Below are 19,563 nucleotides of genomic sequence, written 5' to 3'. Positions count from 1 at the left end.
TGGAGGACGCCTGGCTGGGGGGCTGGGGGGCCGTGGAGGACGCCTGGCTGGGGGGCTGGGGGGCTGGGCTGGGGGGCCGTGGAGGACGCCTGGCTGGGGGGCTGGGCTGGGGGGCCGTGGAGGACGCCTGGCTGGGGGGCTGGGGGGCCGTGGAGGCCCCCTGGCTGCTGGAGAGTCACCTCTGGGAGCTGGAGCTGGGCTGGGGGGCCGTGGAGGCCTGGCTGCTGGCGTCCTTGTACTGCTGACTCCAGCGCTGGGGGTCCTGTCCGTGGAGCTGGACAGAGACATGTTAAAGGACGTTTAATGGTATAAAGAGCAACAGCACCCCCTAGTGGTCATTAGGGCCAACCAGAGATGTACATTGACAGACGCACTGTGTTCCATTAATCTGGGATCCAGCAGAGACTAGTGTCCCAGAGACCAGAGAGGTCATGGGACTAAAACAATCCCTCAATAATTATGGGTTAGCCCAGGGATGGCCCGGGGATGGCCCGGGGAAAGGGCAGCAGACGTCTACTGACGTCACCGTTTGGCCTACAAGTGGAGTGGGATTGCTGCAATTCTGAGCCCAGATAGTTAACTACAACTCTGTGACATTTCTACAAACTATTTGACACCAAAGGAAAAGTATCAAACTGACCATCAACTCATCAAAGATGCTTTATCTGAATTTTTTGGAGGAATTTTCTGTAAAAATACGAGTGACCAAAACACACCCACCTCTCCGAGGAACTCCAGGATTTTGCGTTTAGACACTTCTACCTCGGCCCGTTGGCCCCAGGAGAAGTCGTGCTTCACGGGCTCCGTGTGGGGGACCTTGGTGTACTCCAGGTACCTGGTTCACATAGGACACTACATGTACTCCAGGTACCTGGTTCAGATAGGACACTACATGTACTCCAGGTACCTGGTTCAGATAGGACACTACATGTACTCCAGGTACCTGGTTCAGATAGGACACTACATGTACTCCAGGTACCTGGTTCAGATAGGACACTACATGTACTCCAGGTACCTGGTTCAGATAGGACACTACATGTACTCCAGGTACCTGGTTACTCCAGGTACCTGGTTCACAGGGCAGTCTTCAGACAGGACCCCATCTCCCCATACCCATTCCTAAACTTGAGCATGGGCCGATACCGAGTATACACCGATACAGCATCACCCTTTAACTACTAATAGCGCTTGTTCTTATTTAAGGGTTCTCTTACCATGACAGCAATGTATCTGTTCACTGAAGAATTAAATGAGATTATCAAATGGAATGACACATTATCATTCATACCAAATGTACCTAATGAGCAAAAACTAGACCAAGTGATCTTGAGGGAGTTTTATTGACTCACTCAGTGTGGGTTGAATATAAACTTACGCAACAGATTAGGGAATTGTAAACAGGCAGTCACTTACTGCAAGTGTAATCGAATGTAAAGTAAGTGGAACTAAAAACAAAAATGATTTCTGATATGAATGTTGACATTCTGTGGGCAAAACCTTTCAAAATCAAAATAATAAATAAATAAATAAGAACGTGCGTTAATGCGTCAATTTGTATTAATCGCGTTAAAAATAAATTTCATTAACATGCCCAGCCCTAATAATAATATTAATTAATTAATTCCAGCCAACCCATTGGTCCACACACTGGACCAATGGGCAGGGGTTAAGAGGGCAAGACGTTGACCAATCACAGGATACCTGCCAACCCAAGGTGTGAAGTGTTGAATGTTGAAATGTAAATGTTCCATCCCAGGGGATTATTCTCCATGGCAACTGGTAGACCACGTGTGAATGCAAATGTTCCCCAGCGAGGAACATGCCAAGGTTCATTCCAGTGGAGGACACCTCTGGTTAAGTGTTGTCTACAGGTTCATTCCAGTGGAGGACACCTCTGGTTAAGTGTTGTCTACAGGTTCATTCCAATTGAGACACGTCTTTTCACACAGTGGAAAATACAGAAAATACAGTCCTTAAACCCCTGAGTTATAACAGCTGACGCACTTACATCAAACAATCACCAGTTGGATACAATAGGCTAGTTGAACCCACGCCAAAGACAGCCCATACTAGAGCAGAAGTGGTGGGTGAACCAGTGACTCTAAATGTACGGAGGTGTACGGAGCAGCTCTGTTACAGCAACTCTACTGAACATGCTCTCTGCTCTCCGTGTGCTCTTTGGTGTGGTATAAACCGAGATCCATGGTCTGAGAGAAACCGGCTCTGATCACACCAATGGGATTCGAACCCACGACCTTTAGGTCCCCAAGCGCGCGTCATAGTCCGTTGAGCTACATGCAACCCGGTGTGGAGTGGGGCTGGGCGGGGCACAAAGAACCAGCGAGGACTGTATTCATAGTGGGCAACACCCAGACACTGCAGCCAACAGCATTCAAGCATTAAGGGTGGCTGTGTCAATACACATCTGGAAATGTTTAAATGTTGTAGACTTTTGACATAAAGGGGAATAGGATAAAGATTTTATGGAAACATCCTTACCTTTGACGCACAAACTCATCTGTGACCAATTTCTTCACATCACCAAACTCTGGGTGCTTCTCCCTGAAGCAGAACAAGGTCATTAGCATAATGCAAATAATGTCACAGACAAACAAGGAACGTTAGTCCACTCACTCTTACCTGGGATCAACTTCCATCTTTTTTAGAGTATTCCAGACAAGGCCTGAATAAAACAAGACATGTTTATTTCAGAGCAGTGCCTCATTCTGTCAGCGATCAAAGTGAGAATGAACCAATAGCCTAGTGTTAGATGGGACTGGAGCCTCACCTTCTGGAACGATTCCCCCCTTCATGTACACAAGGCTCAGGATTACAAAAAGCAAACCCGTCTTTGGATTGCTGCTTCTACATGAGGAACGCAAAGAGGGGCCCGTCAGTCCAACGGTCAGCACCCATCACGACCCACCACCCATCACCACTCATCACCACCACTCATCACCACTCAGCACCCATCACGACCCACCACCCACCACCACCCAGCACCACTCACCACCCACCACTCACCACCCATCACGACCCACCACCCACCACTCAGCACCCATCACGACCCACCACCCACCACCACCACTCAGCACCCATCACGACCCACCACCCACCACCACCACTCAGCACCCATCACGACCCACCACCCACCACCACCACTCAGCACCCATCACCACTCACCACTCAGCACCCATCACGACCCACCACCCATCACCACTCAGCACCACCACTCAGCACCCATCACGACCCACCACTCAGCACCCATCACGACCCACCACCCATCACCACTCAGCACCACCACTCAGCACCCATCACGACCCACCACCCATCACCACTCAGCACCACCACTCAGCACCCATCACGACCCACCACCCATCACCACTCAGCACCCATCACCACTCACCACCCACCACTTAGCACCCATCACGACCCACCACCCATCACCACTCACCACCACCACTCAGCACCCATCACCACTCACCACCCACCACTTAGCACCCATCACGACCCACCACCCACCACCACTCATCAGTGACGAGGTTCTCCACTCATCAGTGACGAGGTTCTCCACTCATCAGTGGCTGAAGGGAACCCAGTAAGAGGCGGGGCCACTCACGTCCTCTGGGCCCCCTCGGCCGGCTCCAGCTTGTTGATCAGGATGTAGACGTGGTTCTTGGCGTCTATCTCCACCACCTTGAACCCAAAGACCTGTCCAAGACAGTGAGACGAGGCGTCACATCCCAACGACTGGCACTGTGGTCACCATGTGGTCACCATGTTCTAACAGCGCTGTGACAGCGGCTGGTTCGGGCTCTGACCCACCTGCTCAAAGCGTTGTTGCGCTCTATTCATGATCTCTTGGAATACATTCTTATATTCTTTCAGAACAATCTTGATAATGTCTACATAGAGGGACAGAGGGAGAAGAGAAGCCATTGGTACATGAGACACAAGCTGTTTGTTAACAGCACTCTTATAGAGATAATAAACTCATGATCACGACGTGACGAGGTCGTACCAGCACGGCGCACAGGAAGCTTCTTCTGGTCCTTCACCAGGAAGTACTGAACCAGCTCAGTGGTCTGCAGCACCCAAGGAAACAAGCGTTAGAAAAATAATCAAAGGTCAGAGTGTGAGTGAGTGAGTGAGTGAGTGAGTGAGTGAGTGAGTGAGTGAGTGAGTGAGTGAGTGAGTGAGTGAGTCACCTTTTCATCGATCTGAGACTTGGTTAGTTTCTCCATCCCTTTCTGGACCTGGGAGGTGGTGGGTTGTGTGAATCTTGAATCGTCATCTTCCTCCTCCACCGGAGGAGCAGAGCTCTGGAACACGAGTGAAAGGTCAGTCAGGTCAGTCAGGTGAGGTGAGGTGAGGTCAGGTGAGGTCAGGTCAGGTGAGGTCTGGGGCTGCAGCACCGAGCAGCCACTGGCCCCGCCCTCCAGCATGGAGGACGTCTCAGGAGAGAGAGAGAGCCACCTCACTCCCTAGGGTCTGACCCGTCTCTCTCCCTAGGGTCTGACCCGTCTCACTCCCTAGGGTCTGACCCGTCTCTCTCCCTAGGGTCTGACCCGTCTCTCTCCCTAGGGTCCGTCTCTCTCCCTAGGGTCTGACCCGTCTCTCTCCCTAGGGTCTGACCCGTCTCTCTCCCTAGGGTCTGACCTGTCTCACTCCCTAGGGTCTGACCCGTCTCACTCCCTAGGGTCTGACCCGTCTCACTCCCTAGGGTCTGACCCGTCTCACTCCCTAGGGTCTGACCTGTCTCACTCCCTAGGGTCTGACCCGTCTCTCTCCCTAGGGTCTGACCCGTCTCTCTCCCTAGGGTCTGACCCGTCTCACTCCCTAGGGTCTGACCTGTCTCACTCCCTAGGGTCTGACCCGTCTCTCTCCCTAGGGTCTGACCCGTCTCACTCCCTAGGGTCTGACCCGTCTCACTCCCTAGGGTCTGACCCGTCTCACTCCCTAGGGTCTGACCTGTCTCACTCCCTAGGGTCTGACCCGTCTCTCTCCCTAGGGTCTGACCCGTCTCACTCCCTAGGGTCTGACCCGTCTCACTCCCTAGGGTCTGACCCGTCACTTAGAGCTGCTTGGACAACAAAGGGCAAAGAGTTGCAAAGTGAAACGTTGTGTATAATACAGTATGAGTACTAAGTACCGAGTACTGAGCTTAAGGAGAGTGGCCACACAGAGCCAGTAGAGACTGTCCTACCCGTTTGGCCGAGCTCTTCCTCTGCGTCATCTCTCCCGCACACTGCTGGGCTGAAACCACAAGGAACCTTCTTTAAATGACCATCCTAACCAGTGTAAATGAGGTATAATGACCATCCTAACCAGTGTAAACATGAGGTATAATGACCACCCTAACCAGTGTAAACATGAGGTATAATGACCACCCTAACCAGTGTAAACATGAGGTATAATGACCATCCTAACCAGTGTAAACATGAGGTATAATGACCATCTTAACCAGTGTAAACATGAGGTATAATGACCATCCTAACCAGTGTAAACATGAGGTATAATGACCACCCTAACCAGTGTAAACATGAGGTATAATGACCACCCTAACCAGTGTAAACATGAGGTATAATGACCATCCTAACCAGTTTAAATGAGGTATAATGACCATCCGAACCAGTTTAAATGAGGTATAATGACCATCCTAACCAGTGTAAATTAGGTATAATGACCATCCTAACCAGTGTAAACATGAGGTATAATGACCATCCTAACCAGTGTAAACATGACGTATAATGACCATCCTAACCAGTGTAAACATGAGGTATAATGACCATCCTAACCAGTTTAAACATGAGGTATAATGACCATCCTAACCAGTGTAAATGAGGTATAAAGTATAAAGACTTTAAACCGGACGTGAGGAACGAGAGGCGCGTCTCCCCCGCCTGCCGCCTCTTATATGTGTATATGTGTCATATAAACACATGATCTACGACTTCTCCAACACCCGCCGGTCGTGTTACTCACCTCACCTTGTGTGTCGTGTACGATGCAGTATTGATCTTGATCAAATGATCAAATGATCAAATGTTCTTAAATGGAAAGACTCCCGCCGGTTTCTATTTGGCGCGTGTATGTGACGTCACGTGTGCGCCGTGTTTACGTCGCTTCACAAGGGGGGGGGGGGGGCGGGGGGGGTTGTGGCGAGGGGCGTGGGGGGGGTGTGGAGAGGGGGAGGGGGGAGTTGGCGGCTTCAGGGCTTTCGGACAGAATTGCGTTTCTGCCCTAAAACGTTCAGTGGCTTTGTGTCTAATAAGAACCCTTAACTCCCTTAAACATAACTCTCTAAATGGCTCTGCTAATGCCAGCCAAGTAGTGTTTCATCTGATTCCTCTTTGGTCTTTTAGCCGGTTGACGCTTATGTTCTCAGCGCATTACCGCCACCAACTGGACTGGAGTGTTGATCATTCGCTTGACAGGACCCTCAAACAACACCAAAAAACGAATAATGAACTAATAATTATTATATTGAGAAAATATATAATTTAGATGATCTCAATCGATGTTTCATCTAAGGCACTGCCTTCAGGTTTATTTACCTATAATAAAAGTGATTATGTGTTCATAGCTTTTCCCCACTGACTTCCCTTTTTTTATATTTTGCTTGACTTAATGAAGCAAACATCTTTTCTAGTTCTGTTGAGTACCTTATCCATTGCTGCATGCTGTCCTGTCCCCGTTTGGGCCATGTACCTGTGGCTGTATCAGAGTCCTGTGGGCCTTAACCCGGCTAGGAGACTTTGTTACGGCTCCTGCTTGCATTCCTCCAGGCACCAACAGGCACTGACTCTGCTTGGGAGAGCAATTATTTTATTATTCAACCTGTCAACAAATGGAGTATGCTGGTTAGCCAAATGTATTTGGCTGGGTGCATATCTTGTGTCAGCAATCGGCTGCTCTGCTGAATTGACTGGATGATGATTCTATCGGCCAGGAAGAGATATTGTGAGGGAGGGGATGACCAGGACCCAGCGTTGTGCATGAACTAGTTCAAAAGAACTAGTTCATTGAACAAGTTCATTTTTCTATGAACTTTGAACTGAACTTAACCCTAACCCTATTTTTAACTCAAGAACTTGAACTTGAACTAGTTCAGATTTTGTGACATTCTGAATTGATGCTTATTAAATATAGTTACTGCCTTAGTTGTGATGAATGAAACAGGTGTACAAATGATATCCACAACAATTTGAGATTGTAGTGATGGGCAGCAGGTAATGGAGAGGATTCATTTTAAAAGATAAGCACAGAGTACTCACTCAACAGTTTTTCTTCGGTTTCTCAAAAAACTGTTAATGAACTGAACATGAACTAGTTCAAAACTGAATTGGTGAACTATGAACGTGAATTTATTCATTTTCTTTTGTATGAACTGAACTTTGAACTAGTTCATGTGAAGTGTGAACTTGCACAACACTGCCAAGACCGCACATCTCACCCCCATCATAAAGACTGATATAATATATTACAGGTTATTGTGTTCATGCTACACATCCCCTAGGGACTTTGGGCTGCTCCAGATCGAGGCCACAGGCTGGTGATGTTTAAATCCCCTTTTTATGAGGTTGGCACAATGATACACAGCCTGGTGTCCATGCTGCCATGCAGGAGCTCTGTGTGTGACGGCTGGTTCAACCTGTGATCACTGAGTACTCAACACTCAACAGGTGTGCAGCCTCACCGGCCCCAGAGGCCAGTCAGACTCCACCAGGTGAGGCTGCTTCAACCAGCCATCACACACACACACACACACACACACACACACACACACACACATACACATACACACACACACACACACACACACACACTTAAAATAAGCTGTTTATTTCCCAAACCCTTTCAACCAGGGAGGTCTGCACCCTAGGGCTCTCTATTGGTCAGCCTCCACTAGGGCTCTCTATTGGTCAGCCTCCACTAGGGCTCTCTATTGGTCAGCCTCCACTAGGGCTCTCTATTGGTCAGCCTCCACTAGGGCTCTCTATTGGTCAGCCTCCACTAGGGCTCTCTATTGGTCAGCCTCCACTAGGGCTCTCTATTGGTCAGCCTCCACTAGGGCTCTCTATTGGTCAGCCTCCAGTAGGGCTCTCTATTGGTCAGCCTCCACTAGGGCTCTCTATTGGTCAGCCTCCACTAGGGCTCTCTATTGGTCAGCCTCCACTAGGGCTCTCTATTGGTCAGCCTCCACTAGGGCTCTCTATTGGTCAGCCTCCACTAGGGCTCTCTATTGGTCAGCCTCCACTAGGGCTCTCTATTGGTCAGCCTCCACTAGGGCTCTCTATTGGTCAGCCTCCACTAGGGCTCTCTATTGGTCAGCCTCCAGTAGGGCTCTCTATTGGTCAGCCTCCACTAGGGCTCTCTATTGGTCAGCCTCCAGTAGGGCTCTCTATTGGTCAGCCTCCAGTAGGGCTCTCTATTGGTCAGCCTCCACTAGGGCTCTCTATTGGTCAGCCTCCACTAGGGCTCTCTATTGGTCAGCCTCCACTAGGGCTCTCTATTGGTCAGCCTCCACTAGGGCTCTCTATTGGTCAGCCTCCACTAGGGCTCTCTATTGGTCAGCCTCCATATAGATGTAACTGAACACACATCAAACCAATAATATTGATACAGTTAATGTTGAATGTTGAGGTTGAGTTGCTCACAAAACACAGCTTCCCCATCCATTGCAGTTTCTTTATAATGTTATTATAATAGATTTGTATAGGTTATCTATATACAGGTTTCATTATAATGTTATTATAATAGATTTGTATAGGTTATCTCTATATATACAGGTTTCTTTATAATGTTATTATAATAGATTTGTATAGGTTATCTCTATATATACAGGTTTCTTTATAATGTTATTATAATAGATTTGTATAGGTTATCTCTATATATACAGGTTTCTTTTGGCATATTGGTGCTTTCACTTTACACACTTGGTTACCAAGAGAGACTGGCCCCCCTCAATTGAAAATACCAATGGAAATAAATAGAACTGTGAAATAAATGTCATAGCCATTTTTATTTATTTATTCACTTTTTTATCTAATATTGATTAAAATGGTATTTCAGTATCCCATGGCCACGTGGTCACAATGCCAGTTGGTACTTCCAAAACGGTCTAATAGGTTATGTGGTTAGTATAAGAAGCCAGCAGCCCATCCCAACATCTGGGTTGTTGAAAGGATTGACTGGTTTAATACAGGCCCACCACAGCCACCAATACAGGAGGAGCATTGTTTGTCAGAGCACTTGATTTATTGGTTGCTGTTTGGATGTAAAGAGAATTTAACCAAAGCCTCCAGCGTTTAGCCGTTCAATACGGATGCTCACGTTCTGATGAAGGTAACAGTCAGACACATATTCACAGTGGAAAAGGAGCTGTAAATGTTGACTGGCCTGTTGATTAAACCTAGGACCCATAATACAATACAATACAATACAATACAATACAATACAATACAATACAATACAATACAATAACCTTTATTTTCACTCGAGAGATACTGAGGTTTCTCTCATTTACAGTGACGATGAGCATACACAATAAACACAATTACAAGGATAACATAACAATTACGATAAAATATATCTAAAAAGTATATAAAATACAAAAAGAGCAAGAATAAAATAGGATGAAATACTAAATGAGAATGAATCAGCTAAAACAGTTACAGTGGGATGTGTGCAATTCAGAAATCATAGATTTAAATAAACCAAAAGTAGGAAGAGCAGTCGTTTTTAAGTTGCTCTGCAGAGCATTCCATGAGTTAGGAGCACTGATGGAGAAGGCAGTCATTACTAGACGGGAGTGAGCTGTGGGAACCTTTAGGAGGAGCAGCTCACCGGACCGGCTACAGCAGGTCTCTGTGTCCCAGGGCAGCATGGTCCACATGTAAGGTGGCTGTTTCCCAATGAAAGCTTTAAATATGAATAAAAACCAGTGTTTCTCACGTCTCATTAAAAGAGAAGGCCAACCAACCTTTTCATGCAGGGTGCAGCAGTCCCCTGTAACAAATTAAGAGCTGAATGATAAACTGAATCCAAACGTTTTAGGGTAGAAGCAGACGCATGCTTATAAACTACAGCCCCATAGACCAGCACTGATAAAAACACAGCTTCAATAACCCTCTTTCTACATACCATTGGGAAGCTGGTTCTATTCCTATGTAAAAATCCAATATTCGGACGTAATTTGCAAACAAGTTTATCAATATGAGATTTAAAAGTGAGTTTTTCATCAAGCCAGATATTTGTATTCAGATTTCAATAATAGACCCACTGATAGTGGAAATGCATAGACTATTGTGACCCACTTCTCTTGCGCTTGAAAACAACATTCATTTTGTTCTCAATTATTTTTCGCTGGTTAGGGTGAACGTGAAGTCAACAGGACCGTGATGTCGGCAGCCGAGGAGCAGCGCTCCCAGGGGGCTGCTGGAGGCCTGCTGCCCCCTGCTGGGCGGACAGGGGGTGACGCTCACTGCATGTGGTACATTGAGGAAGTTGGGGCCACACAGTGGCGGACTGTTTGAAGGGCAGGAGCGAAAAAACAAAAAGGGCACATTCTGCACAACATGGGGCCCCACCAGCGCGCAAAAAGCTATGACGCATCATGTATGATGAAATAGTCCTCATCCTTAATAAGATTATACAGAAGAGGATTAGGGCCACACATAAGAAAAAAAATGAGTTCTGACTGCTCTAGAGGGCACATCATCATAATTGATTGTATGGAGGGGCACCCTAAAGGGTACTCAATAATGTTTTGCACGTGTAAAGGGCAGCCAATAAGGCACTTCCTCTCGTTTTCGCCACCCTTGAGGGCACTTTAGCGCGCTTTTTCAACCATGGAGGCACGAGTGGTGGTTTGTAAAAAGATCAGAGGCCTAGATCTGAAAATGTTATGTTTAGAAATTCAAACATAATTTGAGTACTTGAGTACTAATTCCTTTTTTAGGTGATGCAGGTAATGATTTACACAGGTAGAGTGTAGAGGTTAACCGTGAACAACACCATAAGTAGTTGTAGTATAGTTAAAACCTGCTTGGCTTAGCTTATCCGGCGTTAAGGGGAAAGATCGGGACCTAAGAATTAAAAATCAACCTAAAAAATCGAACAATTTTGATTCTTCATTAACACCTACGAGCATTAACATTGACACCTATTACGCATTCATTAACCTTGTATTGAATATGAGAAGGACATTTAGGACTACATGGTGCCCTTTAGAAAGCTACTAGAAATGTCCCAAATATCTATTGAAGCGCTACTGGAGATGGCAGGGGTCTTCAGAGTACAGGAGGCGAGAGAGAGAGAGAGAGAGAGAGAGAGAGAGAGAGAGAGAGAGAGAGAGAGAGAGAGAGAGAGAGAGAGAGAGAGAGAGAGAGAGAGAGAGAGAGAGAGAGAGAGAGAGAGAGAGAGAGAGAGAGAGGCGCAACATGTGTTATTCATATGTCCACCAGTCCAAGAAAACTAAAAAGTGAACAGTGAAATGATGTAGACGCAGCCTGATAAGCGGAGGCAGCCCGCTGGACTCTAGAGGCAGAAGGCCGCCGGTCCATGTGGTCCCAGTAGTAGATGTGTGTGATCGACTCTGAAGCTGACATGGCGGACGGGGAGGTCGCCAGTCAGCGGGTCTCACCGCTGAAGAACTTCGCGGCAGGGGGCGTCGCCGGAGCGTGTCTCCTGCTCGCCGGACACCCGCTGGACACGATCAAGGTGAGACTGGTCTGAGGTCCGGGCTGCCGCCTTCTGCCCAGCACCGATCCACACACAAGGCGTTCTTTTCTATTGTTTCCTTTCATTTAGAAAATAAGCTGACGTGGTCGACGTGGTGAAGGCATGTTATTTTACTACCACGAGTCTGCGATTAGATGTCTAGGAGGATTATCTACTTTAAATCCGGGTTAATCTTGCTAATCTCCCTGTCAGAGGTAACATTAAAGGAAACTTTTGTTAACCATCACTTCCATGGTAGTGAAGAGTTAAAATCGACCAGGACCCCCATGCGGACTCGGAGCTCAGCACCCAGACCCCCGCAGAGCCTTCAGGTCCTCTCCATGCCTGGAGGATTATGGTGTCCTTTTCCACGCTCACCCACCGCGGTTACGAGGGAATACTAGTGACTGTCATCTATAACGTTATAGAGGAAAATGAATGATTAGCTAGTAAACATCTTGGTGATAGTTCTATTTGTTTGTGGCCGTGGTTGCTGTTGTTAATGTTAGACCGTATTTGGTAGCACATTGATTTGGAAGTCTTTAAAGCAGGGGTGTCCACCGTCCTGTTATTGAAAAAGATTGCACACCCGGACCATATTGACATATCAGAATCAAGGATTCATCAAACGTCATCATACAGTTGCATACACGTTATTATAGTCCTACTATTCACATGTTCTACTGCAGCACATGCATAGCTCAATAAGTGGAGACTGCTTTAGGGTTATGTATACAAAGTTTAAATCTTGTGTCAGACACACTGCATGTGTGCCAACGTTACAGGCCCGGGAAATATATTATACCATTCATTTGTTAGGCATTCAAGGATATACATTGATAATAATCAATTAAAAACAACATATGGTTTGGGTGTTCATAATGACACTAACTATTTATAGATGCACTTGACATAACCTGCCTGTCTGCAGGCAGTCTGTTGTTGTCACCTTCAGAGCCTATTCCAACCCTTGGCATCGACAGAGCCCTCCTAACTCACACTAACCCCCCTTCCTATTGTCCTGACCATGGCCAAACATAGCAGCTATCTGGCAAATAATACTGGATCCAGCAAGCCAGAAAAGACCTCAATGAACTGAATCGTGTTTCCCCCTCACCATTGGCTCAGACCTGAGCTCCCGTCCTCCTATCAGGGTCAGGATCACCCTGAGCTCAGAACCTCCTATCCTCCTATCAGGAGCAGAAGCAGCTGTTGGGGCGTTTCCCTCGTTATCAGTCTATCAGTCAGAGTCCATACAGCACAACCTAAAACCAACGGGACAATAACCGTCAGGGCGAGTCCGCCTTCACAAAGTGCCCCTCAGGATAGGGCGGGGGGGGGGGGGGGGGGGCTTCAGCACGGCACACAGTAAAAGTCTGATACCTTCAAAGGTCCCATTTTTGATTTGACACGGTGCTCCTCGTTATATCACTAATGGTTAAGTAAGATATGATTATGGGAGTTACTAAATAAATCTGTACAGTGCCGTGTGCTACGAACCTCGATTAGTGGTAGTTAGTGGTTAGATTAGTGGTTAGTATACAGCGTCGATGTATCACCATGGTGACTTATGCTGTCAACCAAACCTGGTCGGGAGCAGGTTCTCAGCTAAGCTAAGCGCAGCTTCCTCGCCCCTCCTTTGACGATGGCGTCACCATTGTGGGTTTTCCCGTGGACCTCGGAGCCCGTATCGTACAGGGGTCTCTCCGGAGACAGAGGGTCTCTGGGGACAGATCTTGGCATTGCCTGAGAATAATCTTTATGAGAGATACAGGTTCTCATCAGGGTATTTGCTGTTTGATCGTCCTTGTTGGACCTTATGTAGACAATGCTTACTGCACAGCCAGTGTGTCTCCGTGAGAGTGGGGGTAGAGTGGGGGTAGAGTGGGGGTAGCGCGTCAGTCTTGAATTTCTGCGTGCAGAGTTCATCTCCCAAGTGATGCGCATTTATGTGAAGCTTCAAAAGGCCTAATTCTTATATCATATGGAATACTTAATCACTAAAGGTTATGGAATTATATTTTTGTGCTTATTTCGAACTTGAACCCATGTTCTCAAGGCCGTGCTGGCACCACATCTATGGGGGTAAAAGGCATGATGATGGACAGGTGAGATTTGAACCTCGGTCGCTGGCGTTCAGGTCTTATAGTAATCCACTACGCCACCGCTGCAGTGGTAGAAAACATGAGATACATTTCTTACATAGGGTGTATTTAAGGGAATTCCCTAAATTATAAAATAAAGCAGGTTGGACGTTGATTATGCATTTTGAAGTCATCATCACTCTATTGGGATTAACGGCGAACAATTCATCATTTGGCATAGTTATTTTATAGACTATATGTAGAATCTTTTCACTTATACAAATTTACAAGATCTGTTATTTTTGCCAGCACGCCTCCCTAGCCTCATTATGTGCACTGTGTTGCCCCTAGCTGTTATCTGATTCTTGAACTCCTCATAGGAGTTCATGACTATCCGTTCCTCGTTTGTAAAGTTTGTAAAGGTGAGTAAAATGACGTGATAAACGCCCCTTTCATGTGAACGCGCGTTGAACCTAAAGCGGAAAACCTGGCTCGACTAATAAGTGAGCTTCGCCGTACTATTTAACTCTGATCGTGAGTTAGGGGTTTTCCCAAGAAAGCCTGGGTATGTTCAGCGGGGTGGTAGTACAGGGCACTGGCCTCAGAAGACCCTGTTTTGATAGCCTAGCAACCATGTGCTCACTTATTAGCTCCTAGTCTGTGTTTGGTAGGTCTGTTACCAGTGGAGAGCCAGGGAATGATCCTACCTGATCGGGGCATAAGGGAGACACACACACACACACACACACACACACACACACACACACACACACACACACACACACACACACACACACACACACACACACACATCCTTCTCCTAACATTTAGGATGTGACGTGTTGTGACTTCTCCTAATACCAGGTGAGGTTACAGACTCAGCCCAAAGCTTCCCCCGGCCAGCTCTTACTATACAGAGGAACTTATGACTGCTTCCACAAGACCATCTCCAAAGAGGTGAACACACACACACACACACACACACACACACACACACACACACACACACACACACACACACACACACACACACACACACACACAGAACCCATGGGCCAGTACCCAAGTGGACCAGTGAGGGTTGCTCAGGTTACGTGAACATGTCATCACATCACAAATCAATATCTTCATCGCTTTGAATAAATATTGAAATGCACATGTTGTGTGCATGGTGTGTTATTGTGTGCGTGTGTGTAATGCGTGTGTCTTGCGGTCAGGGTGTCCTGGGCCTGTACAAGGGCATGGGGGCCCCCCTGGCCGGGGTCGCTCCTATGATGGCCATTAGTTTCTTTGGCTTCGGTTTGGGGAAACAGCTTCAGCAAGGCAACTCTGGCAAAGCCCTCACGTGAGTACCGCCCCACACTCGGTATCTACGCTCCGCCATCCGCCTTGTAAAACTGTCAAGAAGATTACCTCTCCCAGATGTGTCAGTGCTAGGTCGGCACTGACACTGCCAACTGCTTTTCGCAGTTGGCAGTTCCTATGAGCTCACTGTCCGTCTGTCAGACTGTTCAGAATAGCAGAACAAGAGTTATTTATAACTGCGTGCCTGTTGCCCACCCCTGGTCTATCATTGGCCTGTATCTGCCCCACCCCCTGCTGAAGGCTCCTCCCATGCTCCACACACAGGGACCTTCTGGTTTACAGTAACATTAGAATATGTCTGTAGACCATTTGGAGCAATCTGATGTGATTTGTACCCATGATGGCACATTGTTTATCAGTTTACACTTCTTCTACTGTCGTTTTATATGATGTGTTCCTCCCACTCCAAAAGAAACCTATATGAGAAGGTAACAAATACAAAGATGGTTGTTCCTCAGGCCGCTGCAGGTGTTCCTGTCGGGCTGCCTTGCGGGGGTGTTCACCACCGTGATCGTGGCTCCGGGGGAGCGGATCAAGTGCTTACTGCAGGTGGGCTGGATGTTAAAGACCCCATATCGCGCTTTTTTAGGGTTAATGATTGCATTTGGGGGTACTACTAGAATAGGGTTACATGCATGGATGTGAGAAATACCCCTTGTTATTCTCACACTGTTCATTTTCTGCAAAACCAATTTCAGCGTCAAAAACGGTCTATTTTGTATTATTTCATAAGGCCTGCCTCCTGAAAAGCCCAGTCTGCTGTGATTGGTCAGCACGCCCATATGTTGCGATTGGTTTGCATGTGTGGCGGAAAATTCCCCCAGAAGTTGTAAACATTGCGGGTTGCCGGGAGGCGGGACTTCTTCATGTCAGCCTGTCCACTGCAGTCTGAAGTCTCACTGTTATGGAAGTAAAGTCTGAGCACAAACAAGCAGTTTCACGCACTTATTGAGGGGCGTTCTCGGTGGGCGTGGATACTCCCCCTGGCTCGGACTTAGATTGTTCTAGCTTAGCAGACGTAAAACATGTATACATGCGTCATATAACAGTCTAGAGCAAAGGGAAAAGGCTAAAAAGCATGATACCACCCCTTTAGAGACCAGTATGTTTTAGCTGCTTTTTGCCTTCATGGACAGGCCAGTGAAGTGAGACAGGGAAGCTAATTGAAGAAGAGAGGGAATGACTTGTAGCGTAGGACCACAGGGGTAAATTGAACCTGCGTGGCTACAAGGTGTACTGCCCACATAGCTAACAGACTGTCAGCTGTCAGGGCTGATCCTAATGCTGTGTGTTTCTGCATGGCTCTGTTGCAGGTGCAGGCTAGCGGAGGTGCAGTTAAGTATGCAGGACCTATTGACTGTGCTCTGAGGCTCTTTAAGGAGCAGGGCATGCGCAGTGTCTACAAAGGCACCCTGCTGACTCTGATCAGAGGTACTTAACCTGTGTGTGTGTGTGTGTGTGTGTGTGTGTGTGTGGGCAGATGTTTTATTTGCACATATTGAGACAATACATACATTGAGTCCAAAGGTCACATGTTATAGCTCTGTTAACGCTGTGTTTCTCTCAGATGTGCCTTCTAATGGTCTCTATTTCCTGACCTATGAAACCCTGAAGACCCTCCTGACCGCAGAGGGTCAAAGGTCAGTCAATGCAATAGCAACAATACTAAACTAGGTCAGGAAACAGTCTGCACCCTTAAAGAGACCTTGGACCTGCTGCCTCTCCCACAGCGTGTCCCAACTCAGCACTCCCAAGATCATCCTGGCCGGGGGCGTGGCCGGGATCCTGAACTGGACCATCGCCCTCCCCCCCGACGTGCTCAAGTCCAACTTCCAGACAGGTGAGCTCAGGACGCAGTCACCAGGGGAGGGGAGTGGACAGACAGCTTCATGTATCACAGTCACCAGGGGAGGGGAGTGGACAGACAGCTTCATGTAGTACAGTCACCAGGGGAGGGGAGGGGACAGACAGCTTCATGTAGTACAGGCACCAGGGGAGGGGAGGGGACAGACAGCTTCATGTAGCACAGGCACCAGGGGAGGGGAGGGGACAGACAGCTTCATGTAGCACAGTCACCAGGGGAGGGGAGGGGACAGACAGCTTCATGTATCACAGTCACCAGGGGAGGGGAGGGGACAGACAGCTTCATGTAGCACAGTCACCAGGGGAGGGGAGGGGACAGACAGCTTCATGTATCACAGTCACCAGGGGAGGGGAGGGGACAGACAGCTTCATGTATCACAGTCACCAGGGGAGGGGAGGGGACAGACAGCTTCATGTATCACAGTCACCAGGGGAGGGGAGGGGACAGACAGCTTCATGTATCACAGTCACCAGGGGAGGGGAGGGGACAGACAGCTTCATGTATCACAGTCACCAGGGGAGGGGAGGGGACAGACAGCTTCATGTAGCACAGTCACCAGGGGAGGGGAGGGGACAGACAGCTTCATGTATCACAGTCACCAGGGGAGGGGAGGGGACAGACAGCTTCATGTATCATGTATCATGTGACGCCTGAGAAGGCTAGGACATGTGTTGAGGACGGAGCAGGACCGCATCACAAAGGTCGCCTTAAGACGGACACCACCAGGTAGAAAACCTGGGAGGCCAAAAACCACCTGGTGCAGAACTGTGACATAAGAGCTGAAACAGATTATCCTATCCTGGGGAGAGGCCCCACATGCTGCCAGGGACCCAATGCAATGGAGGGTGCTCATTCCTCATGCCTTATGTCCCATAGGGGACAAAGAGGAGTTGGTTAGTTAGGGTTAGGTTAGGGTTAGGGTTAGGGTTAGGGTTAGGTTAGGGTTAGGGTTAGGGAGGGTGCTCATTGAAGCCTAAACGTTGGTTAGTTTAGTTGTACACCAGTGGGAGTTATTCTTTTTTCTATTTTAGGCAGCGCTCTTTGGTAAACGTACTTGTCTTTGCATCCCTGATATGTTATTGTGGATACTGAGTGCTGCTAGTTATTACACTGGGCTGGCTCTGTGAGCTCCATATCACCTGTCTCAACTAAGGAACAGAACATGAAAGACACTAAATAGTAAGTAAATAATAAGTTGAAATTACACAAAAAACATTGCAAAACTAGACATGTGTGTGTTTGTGTGTGTGTGTACAGCTGCAGATGGAAAGTATAGAGGTCAAGTAGACGTCCTCAGAACGTTGCTCAGAGAAGAAGGACCAAGAGGCCTCTATAAGGGATTCAACGCAGTCTTTCTGCGAGCCTTCCCTGCCAATGCGGTGAGATTGATTTATTTGAGAAAGTCAGTCATTCATTCCATAAAAACATGTCTTTACTTTGTTTTCTCTTTAAGCCTAAACCCCTCTCTCTCTCTCTCTCTCACTCTCACACTCTCTCTCACACTCTCACTCTCTCTCTCTCTCTCTCTCTCTCTCTCTCACACACACACACACTCTCACACTCTCTCACTCTCTCACTCTCAGGCCTGTTTCCTGGGGTTTGAGTTTGCATTAAAAGGATTGGATTGGCTCGCCCCCAGCTGGTGAAACCTGCTCAGCACAACATTACTGGTTATGGGTTGCCTTTTTAGCCAATCAGACCAGGCCAAGAGCATTGTTTTGAATTGTATTTTATATTCTAGATGGAGTACAGAGCCATGAGACTATCTACAGTAATATAATCATGATATGAGATTGTTTAGGGTGGGGTTGTAGGCCAAATTATAGCGCAGTGCATTTATTCTTTTCAGGGAAAAGTTCCACAGATGTCCAAAGCTACAAGAGTCATTTTTAAATGGCTTTGACTATTTGTTGATTATTTAATTGCTCAGGGGTGTATAAAATATGCAGTCTGAATTAGATCCTGTTGTGGATGTAGTCAATGGAAACCTGTTATAATCAGTGTATAATATATGTCATTGAAATGATTTAAGGTTTTCTGTGTGTATTACTTAATCTATCAAATGTTGAATGATTCATTTTTTTTAGATAGTCACTTCACATGGGTTCCAAACATAATCAGAGGTCATGTAATCAGGAGGGTTCCAGGTTCATTTTGTGACACAATGAAAAAGATATTACAATAAAGAGCTTTTGTAAACTTTTTTATTCATGGACTTCTTACCAAGTCACCTATATAGGTAGGTCTACATGTAGTCTGGGATCCAGCAGTCCTACCGTGTACAGCAGAACGGGAAACAAAGACAGAAGAGGCCTTGTTTCCTGTTTAATTACCCAGACATACAAGAAACTGACTCCTTACCCAGACATTATATATCTAAGAGAAACTGATTCCTTACCCAGACATTATATCTAAGAGAAACTGACTCCTTACCCAGACATTATATCTAAGAGAAACTGATTCATTACCCAGACATTATATCTAAGAGAAACTGATTCCTTACCCAGACATTATATCTAAGAGAAA

General features: G+C 47.1%; 2 protein-coding genes across 3 annotated transcripts; one reads left to right on the top strand and one right to left on the bottom strand.

Moving 5' to 3' along the window:
- Positions 1-25: 25 nt before the first annotated feature.
- ndnl2 (necdin-like 2) lies at positions 26-6,079 on the bottom strand. 2 transcript variants are annotated; one of them, XM_084479246.1, is made up of 11 exons: positions 5,986-6,079; positions 5,207-5,256; positions 4,209-4,322; positions 4,022-4,085; positions 3,826-3,905; positions 3,620-3,711; positions 2,789-2,865; positions 2,641-2,683; positions 2,500-2,562; positions 721-835; positions 26-274 (listed from the first exon to the last, which is right to left on the bottom strand). In XM_084479246.1, the coding sequence occupies exons 2-11, from the start codon at positions 5,234-5,236 to the stop codon at positions 176-178; spliced, it is 777 nt and encodes a 258-aa protein (XP_084335372.1). In that variant the 5' UTR covers positions 5,237-5,256; positions 5,986-6,079; the 3' UTR covers positions 26-175. The 2 variants fall into 2 exon arrangements, with proteins under 2 accessions (XP_084335372.1, XP_084335373.1); XM_084479247.1 differs by having other exon boundaries at positions 5,991-6,079.
- A 5,323-nt stretch (positions 6,080-11,402) lies between these two features.
- Positions 11,403-19,236, top strand: LOC311359875 (mitochondrial carnitine/acylcarnitine carrier protein-like). Its single transcript, XM_084479903.1, has 9 exons — positions 11,403-11,724; positions 14,673-14,765; positions 15,026-15,153; positions 15,632-15,722; positions 16,487-16,604; positions 16,741-16,813; positions 16,904-17,013; positions 18,295-18,416; positions 18,621-19,236. Exons 1-9 carry the CDS (start codon positions 11,584-11,586, stop codon positions 18,681-18,683), a joined length of 939 nt encoding a protein of 312 aa, XP_084336029.1. The 5' UTR covers positions 11,403-11,583; the 3' UTR covers positions 18,684-19,236.
- Positions 19,237-19,563: the final 327 nt, after the last annotated feature.

The sequence above is a fragment of the Micromesistius poutassou genome (genome assembly GCF_964030765.1).
Source record: "Micromesistius poutassou genome assembly, chromosome: 15".
NCBI classification, from domain to species: domain Eukaryota; kingdom Metazoa; phylum Chordata; class Actinopteri; order Gadiformes; family Gadidae; genus Micromesistius; species Micromesistius poutassou.
This window is presented reverse-complemented; position numbering and strand designations above follow the sequence as displayed.

Excerpts from the sequence above, each read along its gene's own strand:
- LOC311359875 (XM_084479903.1), top strand. The coding sequence starts at position 11,584 with ATGTGTGTGATCGACTCTGAAGCTGACATGGCGGACGGGGAGGTCGCC. Across the intron at positions 16,814-16,903 it reads CTGACCGCAGAGGGTCAAAG|CGTGTCCCAACTCAGCACTC; the intron begins GTCAGTCAATGC and ends CCTCTCCCACAG. Across the intron at positions 18,417-18,620 it reads GAGCCTTCCCTGCCAATGCG|GCCTGTTTCCTGGGGTTTGA; the intron begins GTGAGATTGATT and ends TCTCACTCTCAG.
- ndnl2 (XM_084479246.1), bottom strand. The coding sequence starts at position 5,236 with ATGACGCAGAGGAAGAGCTCGGCCAAACGG. Across the intron at positions 4,323-5,206 it reads GGAAGAGCTCGGCCAAACGG|AGCTCTGCTCCTCCGGTGGA; the intron begins GTAGGACAGTCT and ends CTCGTGTTCCAG. Across the intron at positions 275-720 it reads TCCTGGAGTTCCTCGGAGAG|CTCCACGGACAGGACCCCCA; the intron begins GTGGGTGTGTTT and ends GTCTCTGTCCAG.